At 43.8% G+C, this 16,205-nt stretch overlaps 1 protein-coding gene across 5 annotated transcripts in view; it reads left to right on the top strand.

Annotated features, from left to right (window-relative positions):
• The window catches only part of PIK3R6 (phosphoinositide-3-kinase regulatory subunit 6), a 114,146-nt gene that overhangs the window by 16,441 nt on the left and 81,500 nt on the right, over positions 1-16,205 (top strand). Inside the window, exon 2 of one of the 5 annotated variants that reach the window (XM_064271770.1) lies at positions 15,728-15,898. The exons of the other annotated variants lie outside the window; for them this stretch is intronic. Within the exon in view, the coding sequence (XP_064127840.1) occupies positions 15,877-15,898 (22 nt within the window). The 5' untranslated portion in view covers positions 15,728-15,876. The remainder of the gene's footprint in view (positions 1-15,727; positions 15,899-16,205) is intronic. 5 annotated transcript variants of the gene reach the window in all.

Raw genomic sequence — 16,205 nt, 5'->3', positions numbered from 1 at the left:
CCATTGGAGGTGGGCTGGATAAGTGTTTTCATGCCCATTTTATAGATCAGGAGATTGAGGCTTAGTGAGATGAAGCCACTTGGCAAAGGCTGCAGGGCAGGTACGTGGGGACCAAGACTCGTGCCTGAGTCTTCTGGGTCCCTGCCTGCGCTCCTTCTTAGACGCCATCTGTCCATCCGTCTCCTAAGGAATTTAGTTTATTATGGTCTGAACATCTCCCACATGGTCAGCCAGTGCCAGAGTTTGACCAAGGCTTGGTCTGTATCCTTAAGGACCTGACCATCTGCCATAGGGGCGGAGACATGGCTGCAGGTGACTAACAGAGAGAGTGGAAGGAGCTGAGGTGGTCAGAGAGGTGAGGCGGGGTGAGTGGGAGCAGGAGAGAGAAGACCTTCAGGTACTGGATCTGGGAAGGTCTTGTGGACTAAGTGGTCCATGAGCTGAGCCTGGAGGGAGAAGGAGGGTCAGGTGCCCAGGCGAGGTCACATGGCAAGTGGGCTCAGGCACAGAGGGAGGAAGGTGCGTGTGAAAGTCATGATTTAAGGGAAAGACCAGCTAGAGACTCTGTTTGGCTGCTAAAGCTAGAGTTTATGCAGGACAAAGACCTAGGCCTGTTCCATTTATTCATTTAGCACAGCTCTGAGTGGTATTCAAATATCATCTCATTTAGTCCTCAGAATATTCCATGATAGATGCTGTTATTAAAAGCCGGTTGCTGTCAAGTTGACTCCGACCCATCTGACCCCATGTGTCTGAGTAGAACTGTGCTCCATAGGGTTTTCAATGGCTGATTTTTCAGAAGTAGATCGCCAGGCCTTTCTTCCAAGGTGCCTCTGGGTGAACTTTAACAGCCAGTCTTTTGGTTAGCAGTGGAGCAGGTGAGCCCTTTGCACCACTCAGGGACCAGGTACTATAATCAGGCCTCCTTTAAAGATAGGAAAACCAAGCATAATGATTTTGAGTAACTAGCCCAAGTTGTCAAAAGTAGCAGAGACAGGTTGGAACCCAGGCAGTCCAGCACCAAAAACTACCTGCCTACCACTGTGCCACATGGCCTCTCACTGGGGCATGCTGCTCCTGCTCACCTCTATGGCATCTCAAAGAGGGCCCTGGCTGGCGTGGCTGATACGAACGCCAGGCTGCGGCCAGCATCATCTGGTCCAGGGGCTTCCCAGTCTGCACACAGGCCCTGTCAGATTCCTCCCAGGCTCCCTGTCCTGGGAACAATACTCTCCTCACCTCCCCCTGCCCCTTTCACACCCAGGTGCTTCCTTCCCAGCCAAAGGCAGACACAGCTGAGGAAGCAGGACTGCCCCACTCCACAGGGGACACATCCTCAGCCCCACTCTGCAGGGGACAGCCAGGAGGGGGCCCTCAACTTCTCAGCCCCACTCCAGAGGGAATGGCAGGGAGGACGCTGTCACCTCCTCCCCTGGGAATCTGAAAAGCTCGAGGCGGTCTCATGGGGGTGAGGGATGAGGGTTGAGGGGGACCCTTCAGAGCTCTGACTCCCCATTCCCTGTCTTCTCCCCTGCTGTGAGAACACTAACCAAGCACAGGGCATGTTGTCTGGTGAGTAGGACTGTCCAGGGAGACAAAAGCTCAGAGTACTTGGAATAGCAAAAAGCATCTACCCCTGAAGGCCTGGGCAGGGTTGGAGTGGGCAGGGGATCATAAGAACTTGGCATCTTTGTTGCTGAAATAGTGATCCCGAACTAGGCCCCCTGAGATCCTTCTCTAAACCCTTCCTTTTTCAAACCCTACTGTAGCCCGGAAATCTTCCCCATGCTGTCTTGAGCCAAACCCTGGGAGCAGCAGCTGCTCCCATTCACTTAGTTCTGCTGCGACCCAACCTGTGGAGCCACACCTCGTAGACCCTTGGGCCTATTTTATCCTAACACAGCTGTCCTGCTGCATGTTTGTACCTTCCCTGCAGACTGTCCGTTTTTGCTAATGTTCTGTTTTTAAGGAAGTTGTTGTTAGTTGCTCTCAAGTTGCCTCTGACTCGTGGTGACTCCATATACCACAGAACAAAATGTTGCCTGGTCCCGCGCCATCTTCATGATCATTGCATGTTTGAGTCCATTGTTGCAGCCATTGTGCGGTACCTTCCAACCTAGGGGGCTTGTCTTCTAGCGCTATATCAGCCAATAATCTGTTGTGATCGATAGGGGTTTCTGTGGCTAATTTTTGGACGCAGGTTGCCAAGCCTTTCTTCCTAGTCTGTCTTAGTCTGGAAGCTCCGCTGAAACCTGTCCACCATGGGTGACCCTACAGGTATTTGAAATATCAGTGCCGTAGCTTCCAGCATCATAACAACATACAAGCCACCACAGTATGACACACTGACAGACCAGTGGTGGGTTTAAGGAGGAATGCCTTCTAAATCCTTATTCATTCATCTTTGTCTCTGATCTTGTCCCTTTGTTAAGAGCTGTGAAGGGTCTGACGTTTTACACTACTGCAAGCTAACTAGTTAGCCTGCCACGGATTCACGGATGCTGACAGAAGGCATGAGATTCCAGAGTCAGAGACAAAGGACTTGATTACTCACGGCACCGCAAGGAACGTGTTCATTGGTTCCTCATGTGCCCCATGTCCCGTGACAGCAGCGTAGAGGCAGACTTAGGTGGGTGCCGTGCATTAGACTTAGGTGGGTGCTGTGCATTACGGCCAAGGAACCCTGAGCTTAGGAAACCCCGAATATTCATAATGAGCTGCAGGCAAACCTGCCCAACCACTGCCCTGGAAGGAGACATTATCTTTATTATTCCAGACAGCAAGTAAGTCTTCTCTCTGACCTGGAGGGAGACATCATCTCTAACTTCCAAAGCTGTTCACTATACAAACGTCTTTGAGACGTGGGATCCAGAACGAAAGCTCATGCAGCCTGCAGAAACAAGAGATCTGTGGAGAATTGTCTCCCAACCCCCTCCTACTCGTCCCCCCATTTATTCCATCCCAGCCTTACTGATCCTTGAGAACGCCAGGCACCCTCCCCCCTCAGGGCCTTTGCCCTGGCTGCTGCCTTTGCTAGAATGTTTTCTCCCCACAGATACTGCATGGCTTGCTTCCTTGCCTCCTTCAGGTATCTCCTCAAATGCCACCTCCTCAGTCCTCTGTAACACCCTTTTCAAAAACTGCAACACCCCCCCCATCCAAGTCCAGAACTCCTCATTCCTCTTCCAGCTCTTATCATGACCTGGAAGTTCTGGGTGGCACAAAAGGTTATTGTGTTCAGCTACTAACTGAAAGTTGGAGGTTGGCGTCCACCCAGAGGGGCCTCAGAAGAAAGGCCTGGTGACCTGGTTCCAAAAATCAGCCATTGAAAACCCTGTGGAACACAGTTCTTCTCTGACACACATGGGGTCCCTATGAGTTGGAGTCCACTCAAGGAAACTGGCTTATCATAGTCTAAGATATAATTTATTTATTTACAATTTATTATTTAATCATTAACCCCTTGCCATACGCCTACCAGAGTGTAAATTTTATGAAAGCAGGCAATTTTGTCAGTTTTAATTTTTTGCCGTATCCCCAGGGCCTAGAACAGTGTCTGCCATATAGAAGGTACTCAATAAATATTTTTGAATGAATGCATGTATCCATCATTTATCTGGAGACCTGCTATTTGAAGCTACACCTGTCTGTCAGTTTTTTTTTTTTCCCCTTCTTTTTTTTTTTTTATTGTGTTTTAAGTGAAAGTTTTGTCTGTCGGTTTTTAATACCGTCCTGGCTTTCATATTGCTTTGATATTGGAAGCTATGCGATTGGTAGTTCAAATACCAGCAGGGCCACCCATGGTGGACAGGTTTCAGCAGAGCTTCCAGACTGAGATAGACTAAGAAGAAAGGACTGGTGATCTAATTCCAAAAATAAGCCAATGAAAACCCTACGGATCACAAGAGAGTATTATTATCTGATATAATGCTGGGAGAAGAGCCCCCTAGGTTGGAAGGCACTCAAAATACACAGTGGCCACAACAATGGACTCAAGCATACCAACAATCATGAAGATGGCAAGGGACTGGGCTGTGTTTTGTTCTGTTGCCCATGGGTCGCCATGAGTTGGAGCCGACTGGACAGCAACTAATAATATTATTTGAAGACCTAGTCTTTTTACTTTGTATCTATAGGACAGTGTCTGGCAGAAAGTAGATGCTCAGTAACTGCGTACTGAATAAATGAAAAAATGAATGAATGCTGAGGGCAGTGGCAGGTGAAAGGCCATGGTGCGGGTGAGTGTCAGATTTTCCAAGATTGTTGGGATTCACCCCTCGGCTTTTCTGTGCCAGCTATGCCAGCTGCTGGACTCTTTCTGTTTGGGGCAGAGGCTGGCCCTGGTGCATCTCTTTCCTGTGATGACTTCTGGCTGTACTGGGGAGCTGGGATTGGCACATGGTCGTATAGACATGAGGGAGAGGGGTACTCTATGAGATGAGGTCTGACAGGTCGTTTGATTGGTCAGTGGCTTGCATACAATTTTGTAGTACAAAAGCACCAGTCAGATATTGCAGCCTGGGTTTTCCAAGATGGGGTCTGAGACAGATCAGCCATCCACAGGTGACAGAGATGCCCGCCATGTACCGTAAGTTTGAAAATACAGTGTCTTCTGAGACCTCAAGGCCTGCCCACCTTGGGTGTCTGTCTCCACATTTCCCATGGAGCTTTGTTGCTGCTGTCTCCTTTGGCAGTATGCTGTCTTAGTCATCTAGTGCTGCTATAACAGAAATACCACAAGCAGATGGCTTTAGCAAAGAGAAATTTATTTTTTCACAGCAAAGTAGGCTAAAAATCCAAATTCAAGGCGTCAGCTCCAGGGGAAGGCTTTGCCTCTTGGTCCGCCTTCTCATCAATCTTCCCCCAGCCTAGGAGCTTCTCCACGCAAGGACCCCAGATCCAAAGAACCACCTTGCTCCCGGCGCTGCTGTCTTGGTGGTATGAGGTCCCCCAACTTTCTGCTTGCTTCCCTTTCCTGTTATCTCTTATAAGATAAAAGGTGGTGCAGGCCACACCCTGGGAAAACTCCCTTTACATTGGATCAAGGATGTGACCTTAGTAAGGGTGTTACAATCCCACCCTAATCCTCTTTAGCATAAAATTACAGTCACAAAATTGAGGACAACTACACAATAATGGGAATCATGGCTCATCCAAATTTATACACACACTTTTGGGGGGACATAATTCAATCTATGACACATGCCCAAACAGGATTGTCTCTGCTCCTCAGGCTGAGAGTGGTTTGTAGGCAGTGACCCTGTCTATTCTTCATACAAGTGCCTAATATTCATTCATTCAACAGACTGTATGAACAGCGTCGGGGTGGTATCTGACCTCCTCTAACTTCACAAGGGGGAAGACCAACAGCCCAAGGGTGATTCCTATGAGGTGGAGGTCAGACATGCCTCCTCTCTCTGCAGTCTTTACCAATTCTGACACCAACCATTCCTCCCATGGCACTTTCCACTTCTGTTCAATAACTCATTGCAACGGCCACACCAAACTCACAGACAATGCTCACGATTTTGGAGTTGATTAGGGAAGTGACAGGTTACAATTCAGGTTCAGGAATGCTCAGGATACAGCTCTCTCATCAGGACAGCCTCTTCCCAGCCACGCCTGCGGGCACACCCCTCTCTGGCCCTTGGCATCTTCCCTGCCTAGGCAAGGGTCCCAAAGCTCCTATAGCCCCTGCCAATAAGTGTCCGGAGGCACCCCACTCCGCCAGTAAGCCTCGGCCCAAAGGCACTCAGCTTTTTCAATCTGTGGGCCAAGATGCCCACCTCCCTCTCTCTCCTGCCAGTCTCTCCTGTTGCAGTTTCTCTGCCACAGGTTCTCACTGTGTTCAGTGTCATATCTCCCCTCTCTCTCTCTCTCTGTCTCCCGGTTCCAGAATAGGGGTCTTGAGTCCATGGGACTCGCTCTGCCCTTGGCTCTTCTGCCTTGGTGGTGGTAGGATCCTCTCTCTTCTCTGGAACTGGTGCTCTTTTAAGACAAAACTGACCAATCCCCTTGGCGGACCACAATTGCCTTATTTGCACAATTCCATCCAATCACTTGGGTAGGAATTACAAGACCATGCTGAGAAAGGCCACACAAAAGGGAACCATTGTACCTCACCTGATCTCTAAGGGTTAGGCCCAGAATTGGTACAGCATCTCTTCCGCTGCATTCTGTTGGTCAGAGCAAGTTCCAAGACCAGCCCAGTTTTAAAAGGAGGGGAAACAGACTCAACCTCTTGATAGGAAGAGTGGTTGGGAGGAATTGTTGGCTGCTATCTTTGCGAACAGTATTTATTGAGGGCTGCTATGGATTGAAATGTGTCCCTCAAAAAGTTATGTTGAAGTCCTAACCCCTGGTACCCGTGCATGTGAACATGTTTGGAAATAGGGTCTTTGATGATGCTATCAGCTAAATTAACAAAAGGTCATAGTGGAGCACAGTAGGTCCTAATCCAATATGTCGTGAGTTGCGATCGAGTCATCATCTCTAACTCGTGGGAACTCCATGCACAACAGAACAAAATGCTGTCTTGTCCTACACCATCTTCGTGTTTATACCACTATATTGGACAATATTCTGTTGTGATCCACAGAGTTTCACTGGTTAATTTTTGGAAGTAAATCGCTAGGCCTTTCTTCCTAGTCTGTCTTAGTCTGGAAGCTCTGATGAAACCTGTCCACCATGGGTGTCCTTGCCGGTATTTGAAACACTGGTGGCATAGCTCCTAGCATCAGAGCAACGTGAAGCCACCACAGTATGAAAAACTGACAGATGAGTGGTGGACATCAATATGACCAGCATCCTTATGAAAGAAGAGATGAAGAGACGAACAGAGGGAAGATGCCGTGAAGGCAGAGGCAGAGATTTGAAGTGACGCATCTACAAGCCAAGAATTGTCAGCTGTCACCAGAAGCTAGGAGAGAGGCATGGAACCGATCCATCCTAGGAGCCCTCAGAAGGAATCAACACAGCCACCACCCTGATTTTGGACTCCCAGCCTCCAGAACTTCAAGGCAATACATTTCTTTTCTTCTAAGCCACCCAATGTGTGGTACTTTTTACAGCAGCCCTAGGAAAGCAATCCGGGGCCTTCTCTGTGATATAAACAACTCGGGCAATGGGAAGGCAGCAGTGAGCAAAGCAGAGTGGCACTTACATCCTAGTAGAGGCAAGCAGACAATTAACAGATGAAAGATACTGTGTCCAGAACTATAAGAAGTACAGAGATGCACAATAAATGTTTGTTGCATGACTTACATGGGCACTGTGGGGCAACCCTGAAAGCTGGGGAAAGGGTGTTCCAGGCAGAGGCACGTGGGATGGGACGGAGCCCGGAAAGTTTGAGGAGCCTGAAGAGCCATGAGTTGAAAGCCTGGTGAGTGGGCAAGAGAGGGACAAGCGAAGTTGGAGAGATGGGTAGGGGCCAGATGAGGAAAGCCTTGTAGGCCTGGATATGGAGTGTAGATTTTACCATAAAAGCAAGAAGAATTAGTCAGAGGGAATTTGTAGGGGAAAGAGGGGATGCTGGGAAAACCATTGGGAGCCCTGCCATATCCAGGTGAGAGCTGATGGGGGCTTGGACCAGGTGGCACAGTGAGGTTGGAGAAAAGCTAACATAGCAGAGGGTATTGTTATCATTCGCCACCCGTCTGTCAGTCTGTTGTACTGTGGTGGCTTATGTGTTACTGAGATGCTGGAAACTGTGCCACCAGTATTTCAAATACCAGTAGGATCACCAGTGGTGCCCAGGTTTTGGTCCAGCTTCCACTAAGACTAGGAAGAAAGGCCTGGTAATTTTCCTCCAAAACTTAGCCAATGAAAACCCTGTGGATTACAACAAAACATTGTCTGACTTGATTGCTTTGGACATGTTACCAGGAGGAAACAATCACCGGAGGAGGATGTCATGTTGGAAGAAGTAGAGGGCCAGAGGGGGCAAGGGAGACTCTGGTGAGGTGGGTTGACACAATAGCTGCAATGACAAGTCACATGACAGCGATCGTGAGGATGGTGCAGGACTGGGCAGTATTTTGTTCTGTTGTGTGTAAGGTCACTGTGAGTCGGAGTCATGTAGACAGCAGCTTCCATCCATCCATCCGTCCGTCCGTCCATCTGTCCTTCTGTCCAATCTATCATTATCATTCCACATATGTGCACAGCCAATAGAGGGGAACCTGGGAATCCCAAGTACCTGGGTCCCTTTGGGGAATTCTCTTGTGCTCTTCCCCCTACTAGATTTGGGGGAGGACCCAGACCTGCCCTGTCCCCAGCTGCCTGACCACCCTGTGTAGCAGTGTTGCCATTTTCCAGCTCCCCCCACCCAGACTGGGAACCCCCCAAGGTCAGCGAGTTTTCATCGAGGGTTGAAGTTTCATGTTTGGATTTCACACTTCATTCAGATTTTGATGCCTCCTGTTTCACACAAAAAGCGTGCCATCAAGCATTTTTACCGAGACCAGAGTAAAAGGCTGCCACCTCCCTCTCTTTAGTGGAGTTTTGGGTCCCTGATCTCCATGCCTCGCCCTTCATAAACATGGTGTCATCACACAGGCTTACCTTCCACTTGGTACTTTTGCACGCATGATCTCACAAAGGAGGACACTGACGCCCAGAGAGGCCAGCGATGGCCCAGCCACACAGCTTAGGGGTCGGAGAGGCGGGGCCTGAACCCGATTATTCAAACTCCAGTTGGTCACCCCCACAGGGCAGAATGAGTCAGCTTCACAAACAGGCAGTTCCTAGGCCCAGGATGGGTAGGAGTGGTTATTTTAATAGTTTTATTGTTTTTTCCGATCTTAAAATTTACACACATAAGTTGATGTAATGGCAATGTTCTTAGGTTGGGTCGTGGGCTCATAGGTGTTCGTCTTACTCTTGTGCTTCACAACTTACATATACGTTAGCTGTAGTGTATAGTGTAGTGTACAGCGTAGTGTATGGTGTAGTGTACAGTATAGTGTATAGTGTAGTGCTTATCATCTAAAGATAAGGGACTCCTCACACACACACATACACGCATATACAAGTGAGACTGGGGAAATCTGAATAAAATTGTATCCATGTCAGTATTCTGGTTATAACATTGTACTGTGTTTTTCCAAGATGTTACCAATGTGAGAAACTGGATCATGAGTCTCTTTGTATTATAACTTAGAACTGCATGTGAATCTCCCTATGGGGCAGGTCTACTCTGTCCTATACGGTTGCTATGAGTCGGAATGACTTGGTGGCAATGGGTTTGGTTTCTGTTTTTGTCTTTGCATGTGAATCTACAGTTATCTCAAAATGAAAAGTTTAATTAAAAAAGACAGGGAATCTTTAAAAATAACTATCCTACCCCAAACTTTCTTAATATTATCAAATATCCAGTCAGTGTTCAAATTTCCATTTGCTTCAAATGTCATAGATTTTTGTAATAGTTTGAACTGAGATTCAAATAAGGTTCATACATTGGAATTGGCTGATAATGTGTCTTAAATCCCTCTTAATTTATAAGTCTCCTCCCCTCAAAATCAAAACCAAACCCACTGCTGCTGAGTTGATGCCAACTCATAGCAACCCCGTAGAACAGAGTAGAACTGCCCCATAGGGTTTCCAAGACTAAATTTCCCCTCTCCCCAAACCTTCCCTGAAATTTATTTGTTAAAGAAACCAGGCCATTTGCCCTTTAGAGTTTCTGTGTCTGGGTTTTAGAGATTGCATCCTGGTAATGTGCTTCAAAGTGTTTTGTATTCCCTTTTTTTTTTTATAAATTGGTAAATGGATATAGGGACTTAGAATATCTAGAATATGCACCAATAAAAAAAAAAATTAAGGTGTGTTATGGATTGTGCCCCCCAAAAATTTGTGTTGTAAATCCTAACCTCTATGACTCTGTTTGGGAATGGGTGGTCTTTGTTATGTTAATGAGGCAGGATTAGTGTAGGGTATATCTTGACAAAAAAAAATTTTTTTTTTTTTTATATCTTGAATCAATCCCTTTTGAGATATAAAAGAGATCAAATGCAAACTAGAAGTAGAGACGGGGTAAGATAGATGCCAAGACACATGGAGATCTCCAAGGAACCAGGAAGCAGAAGCTGAAGAGACAAGGAAGGACCTTCCTCCAGAGCTCACAGAGAGAAGGCCTCCCTCTAGAGCCAGCACCCTGAATTTGGATGTCTAGCCTCCTAAACTGTGAGAAAATAAATTTCTGTTTGTTAGAGCCTCCCACTTGTGGTATTTCTGTTATGGTGGCACTAGGTAACTAAACGAAACCAAACTCAGTGCTGTTGAGTAGTTTACTGACTCATAGCAACCCTATAGGACAGAGTAGAGGTGCCCCACAGAGTTTCCAAGGAGCGCCTGGTAGATTCAAACTGCCTAGCTTTTGGTTGGCAGCTGTAGGTCTTAACCACTATGCCACCAGGGTTCCCAGGTAACTAAGGCAGATGGTAAAAAAAAGGATGCAGATGGAAAAATCAGTCCCCTTCCCGCCTTGGTTCCTCCAGGGCTGTTCCTCAGAGACAACTACAGCCTTGTGTATAGTCTGGTTTTAGAAAGCTGTGAGAGCACTGCTGAACATAATAAAATAATCTTGTAATTCTGCAGATACAGAGGTCATTTTTTTTTTGGTACGTCCTAGAATTTAGTAAAAACTGGGTAAGCATATAAGCATGTAATGCCAGTTACAACTTAAGATGTGGGCTTTTCTTGTTCTTTAATACCTTCTTCTTTATTTTTTTCGATTTCCATACAATCACATTGACTATTTGGTGTACAGTCCCATGAGTTTTAACACCTGTATAGATTTACGTAACCGTCACCACAATCAGGATACAGGACAGTTCCATCACCTCAAAACATTCCCTCTGCCCCTCTGTAGTCAACAGCTCTCCCTCCCTCTAGGCCCTCACAACCGCTGACCTATTTTTTTTCCTTATAATTTATTTTATTTTTGTTGTTGTTGTTGAGAATAGACACAGCAGAACATACAACAATTCAGCGATTTCTACATGTACAATTCAGTGACATTGATTACATTTTCGAGTTGCGCAACCATTCTCACCCTTCTTTTCTGAGTTGTTCCTCCCCCCTTGACATAAACTCACTGCCCCCTAAGTTTGCTAACTAATCTTTTGAGTTTCTGTTGTCAATTTGATCTCATATAGATAGATCTTAAAAGAACACAGTATTTAGGGCAGACATTCTTCACTAGTTAAGACGACTTGAAGCACTTAAACTGATGAAGATCAAAGACCACAGCCTTCAGTATGGATTGCACCTCAACATAAAACAAAAATCCTCACAACTGGACCAACGAGCAACATCATGATAAATGGAGAAAAGATTAAAGTTGTCAAGGATTTCGTTTTACTTGGATCCACAATCAACAGCCATGGAAGCAGCAGTCAAGAAATCAAACGATGCATTGCATTGGGTAAATCTGCTGCAAAGGAGCTCTTTAAAGTGTTGAAGAGCAAAGATGTCACCCTGAAGACTAAGGTGCGCCTGACCCAAGCCATGGTATTTTCAATCGCATCATATGCATGTGAAAGCTGCACAATGAATAAGGAAGACCGAAGAATTGACGCCTTTGAATTGTGGTATTGGCGAAGGATATTGAATATACCACAGACTGCCAAAAGAACAAACAAATCTGTCTTAGGAGAAGTACAACCAGAATGCTCCTAAGAAGCAAGGATGGCGAGATTGCGTCTTACATACCTTGGACATGTCAGGAGGGATCAGTCCCTGGAGAAGGACATCATGCTGGGTAAAGTACAGGGTCAGTGGAAAAGAGGAAGACCCTCAAAGAGGTGAATTGACACAGTGGCTGCAACAGTGAGCTCAAGCATAACAACAATCGTAAAGATGGCTCAGGACCAGGCAGTGTTTTGTTCTGTTGTGCATAGGGTCACTATGAGTTGGAACCAACTCGATGGCACCTAACAATAACAACAAGAAACTTCAAGGGATATTTTTGGCTCAAGGGTTAAGATTTAAAGATTATCTCAGGGCAATAATTTCAGGGGTCCATCTAACCTCTGTGGCTCCAGAAAGTCTGGAGTCCTTGAAAATTTGAAATTCTGTTCTGCATTTCCCCCCTTTTGAACAGTATTCTTCTATAGAATCTACGACCAAAATGTTCAGTAATGATAGCTGGGCACCATCCAGTTCTTCTGCTCTCATGGCAAAGGAGGCAGCTGTTCATGGAGGCAATTAGCCACACATTCTATATCCTCCTCCTATTCCTGACTCTCCTTCTTCCCTTGTTGCTCCAGGTGCATAGAGACCAACCTGATCTATTTTTTGTCCCTATAGTTTTGCCTTTCCTAGAATGCAGTATAAACGGAATCATACAGCATGTAAGCTTTTAGTCTGTCTTCTTTTTTCAACACAACGCTTTTGAAATTTATGCATATCATTGTTTGTATAAAGAATTCATCTTTTTTTATTGCTGAGTATTCTATGGTATGAATGTATCACAGTTTGCTTATCCATTTACCCTTTGGAGGCATTTGAGTTGTTTCCAGTTTGGAGTAATTGTAAACAGACTTGTTGTAAATATCCTCGACAGGTTTTTGTGTGAACATGAGTATTCATTTCTCTAGAGAAAATAACTAGGAGTGGAACTGCAGGATCATATACTTAAGAGATGTTTAACTTTAAAAGAAATTCCCAGACTGTGTTCTAGAGTGTCTGTACCATTTCGCATTCCCACCAGCAATATATGAGTTCTCTTCCCTCCATGTGCTTGCCAGCACTTTGGTATGGTCAATTCTAAGATTTTCATCATTCTAATAGGTATGTAGTGATATCTCATTGTGGCTTTAATTTGCATGTCTTTAGTGGCTAATGATGTTGAGCATTTTTTCGCGTGCTTTTTGTCATCCATATATCTTCTTCAGTGAAAAGCATCTGTTTAAATCTTTTGCCCATTTAGGGATATTATTTGTTTTTTTATTGTTGAGCTTTGAGAGTTCTTTACATATCTTGGGTACAAGTTCTTTGCTGGATATGTGACTTGCAAATATTTTCTCCAAGTCTGTAGCTTGTCTTTTCCCGTTAAGCAAAAGTTTTTAATTTTGATAAAGTCCAATTAATCAATTTTCTGTTCTATGGGTTTTGCTATTGGTGCTGTATCTAAGAACTTTTTCCTTAACCCAAGATAATGAAGATTTTCTCATGCTTTCAGATTTATGATCTATTTTTAGTTAACTTTTGCATAAGCTGTGGGTATAGATCAAGAGTCTCCTTTTTTGTTTGTTTTTTCATATTGATGAGCAATTGTTCCCACATCATTTGTCAGAATCAATTGGCCATATCTTTGTGGATCTGTTTCCGGACCTCTATTCTGTTCCATCGATCTATGGGCCTAACCCTTTAACAGCACAACACTGTCTTGATTACTGTAACTTTAGAGTAAGTCTTAAAATAAGGAGTGTGAATCCTCAAATGTTATTCTTTTTAAAACCACTTGGCTATTTTAGTTCCTTTGACTTCCCTTACAAATTTTAGAATCCAATTGCTTCTATCTACAAAAAGTACTGCTGTGATTTTTATTGGAATGACATTAAATCCATAAACCAATTAGGAAAAAATTGACATCTTAACTATGTCGACTCTTCCAGACCATGAACACAGTATATCTCTCCATTTATTTAGGTCTTCTTTGATTTCTCTTATCAGCGTTTTGTGGTTCTTATATGGATTCTGTGCATGTTTTGTTAGAAATTTTGGTTTCCAATTGTTCGTTGCTAATATATTGAAATATGATTGATATTTGTATGCTGACTTTAGATAATGTGACCCTGCTAAACTCACATATTTGTTCTAGGAGCTTTTTATAGAATCTTTGGAATTTTCTGTATAGACAATCATGTCATCTGTGAATAGGGTCAGTTTTAGTCCTTCCTTCCCATTCTGTATACCTTTTATTTCTTTTTATTGTCTTATTACACTGGCTAGACTTCCAATACTTTATTCAGTAGGAGTGGAGAGAGAGGACATTCTGGCCTTGTTCCTGATCTTTGGTGGAAATATTTAGTCTTTCACCATTAAGTGTATTGGCTGTGTGTTTGTTTTTTTTAATGCTCTTTATCAGATTAATGAAATGCCATTCTCTTCCTAGTTTGCTGAGAGTTTTTATTACGAATGGATGTTGAATTTTGTCAACTGCTTTTACTACATCAATTGATATAGTCATGGTTTTTATTCTTTAGTCTTTAATATGATGAATTGATTGGTTTTTCAAATATTGAACCAGCCTTGCATTCCTACGATAAACCCCATCAGGTCATGGTTTATTATTCTATTTTTTTTTTTTTTTTTGCTGAACTTGGTTTGTTAATATTTTGTTGAAGATTTTTACATCTGTGTTCATAAAGGATATTGAATTGTAGTTTTCTTTTTTTAGATCGTCTGGTTTTGGTGTAAGGGTGAATCTGGCATCATAAAATAAGCTGGGAAGCATTCCCTCCTCTTTTATTTTCTGGGCCCATGGATTATTTAGATTTCTGTTGTTTAATATCCAAGCATTTGGAAAATGTCCAGTTATCTCTATGTTATTGATTTAAAGTTTTATTTCATTACAGTCAGCATACATACTTTGTATGATTTCAATTATTTTAAATTTATTAAGTTTTGTTTTATGGCCTAAAATACAGTCTTTCTTGGTGAATATTTCATTTGCACTTGAAACAAGTGTGTGTACTGATGTTCTTGCCTGGGGTGTTCTATAAATCCCGGTTAAATTCAGCTGGTCAATGATATAATTTAGCTGGTTTTGTTCTATTGATTACTGAGAGCGAAGTGCTTACAGCACCAAATTCGTTGTGGATTTGTCCCTGTGTCCTTCAGTCCTACTAGTTTTCCTTTGTTTTGAAGCCCTGCTATTAGGTGTATACACATTTAGGATTGTTACACCTGCTTGTGAATTGACCCTTTTATCCTTGTGTAATGTTCCTCTTCATTCTAGCTAATTTTCCTTGGTTTGAAATCTACTTTTTCTAATATTAATACAGCCACTCCAGCTTTTTTTTTGATGAATGGTATGTCTTTAATGTTCCGTTATGTCATATGCATGGTATATCTTTTTCTGTCCTTTTTCTTTCAACTTATCTATGTGATTATATTTGAAGTGAGTTTATTTTAGTCAGCGTACAGTTGGGTCATGTGTGTTTGTTTTTGTTTTATCCGTTCTGACAACTTCTGTCTTTTAATACATGTGTTGAGACAATTTAATGTAATTGTTCATATGTTTAAATCTGGGATAACCATTATATTGTTCGTTTTCTGTTTGTTCTGTCTCTGTTTTGTTTCTTTGATAGAGGGAAAAAAAGCAATGGGGATTCTTCCCATGCCCTTGGGACGACAGTGCCTCTGGTCAGAGGGAAGAGTCCCCCTTCCTCAGAGTTTAGGCACCCACACCGCCACCACAGCCATCACTCTTGCTACTACTGCTGCCGCAGGATTGCGTGAGCGCTATAGCAAGAAAGAACAGGAAAGAAAAAGAGGGTCCCTCCCCCAACTCTCCCTTTTCTGTTCCTCAAATTAGAAAGAGAGGGCTTAGATTGGAACTCCTTCCGTCTGCACCCAGTGTGTAATTCTGCTTCTCAGGCTGCCTTTGTCCTGCCTGGAGGGCACCAAAGAGGGGAGAAACAGAGAACTTATTGTCAGATTGGTCTTATTTGGAGTTCTGGCTTCCTTCTCCATTCTGCCTGCTGCTGTTTATTTTCAGAGCCCTCAGAAGGCAGCTCCGTACACAGTATTCGGAGCAGGTGGTTGCATTCAGTTGAACAGTTACAACGGCGTGTACTTACTCCATTCTGACCAGAACCAGAAACACCAACATCGCATTTTGATGTTTGACTTTCCTGACTTTTTGCAATGCATGCACGCAAATTTAGAGGTATCCTTTTTTTTTTTTTTAATTGATGTGCTATTTTGTTACCTTTGGTTTAAAATTAATACTTCTGAAAATCTTTCCAATTCAGTAAATACATATATACATCATTTTTATGACTGACTAACATGGTACAGATTACCTGAATTCATTTAATAAATAGTCTATAATTGGGCTGTGTCAGGGATTGAATCACGTCCCTCCAAAAATGCATCAACTTGGTTAGGCCATGCTTCCCCGTACTGTGTGGCTGTCCTCCATCGTGTGATTATAATTTTATGTCAAGAGGATTAGGGTGAGATTGTAACACCAC

The sequence above is a fragment of the Loxodonta africana genome, chromosome 18, assembly GCF_030014295.1.
Source record: "Loxodonta africana isolate mLoxAfr1 chromosome 18, mLoxAfr1.hap2, whole genome shotgun sequence".
Classification (NCBI taxonomy): Eukaryota; Metazoa; Chordata; class Mammalia; order Proboscidea; family Elephantidae; genus Loxodonta; species Loxodonta africana.
The sequence above is the reverse complement of the archived record's forward strand: the minus strand, read 5'-3'. Positions and strand labels throughout refer to the sequence as shown.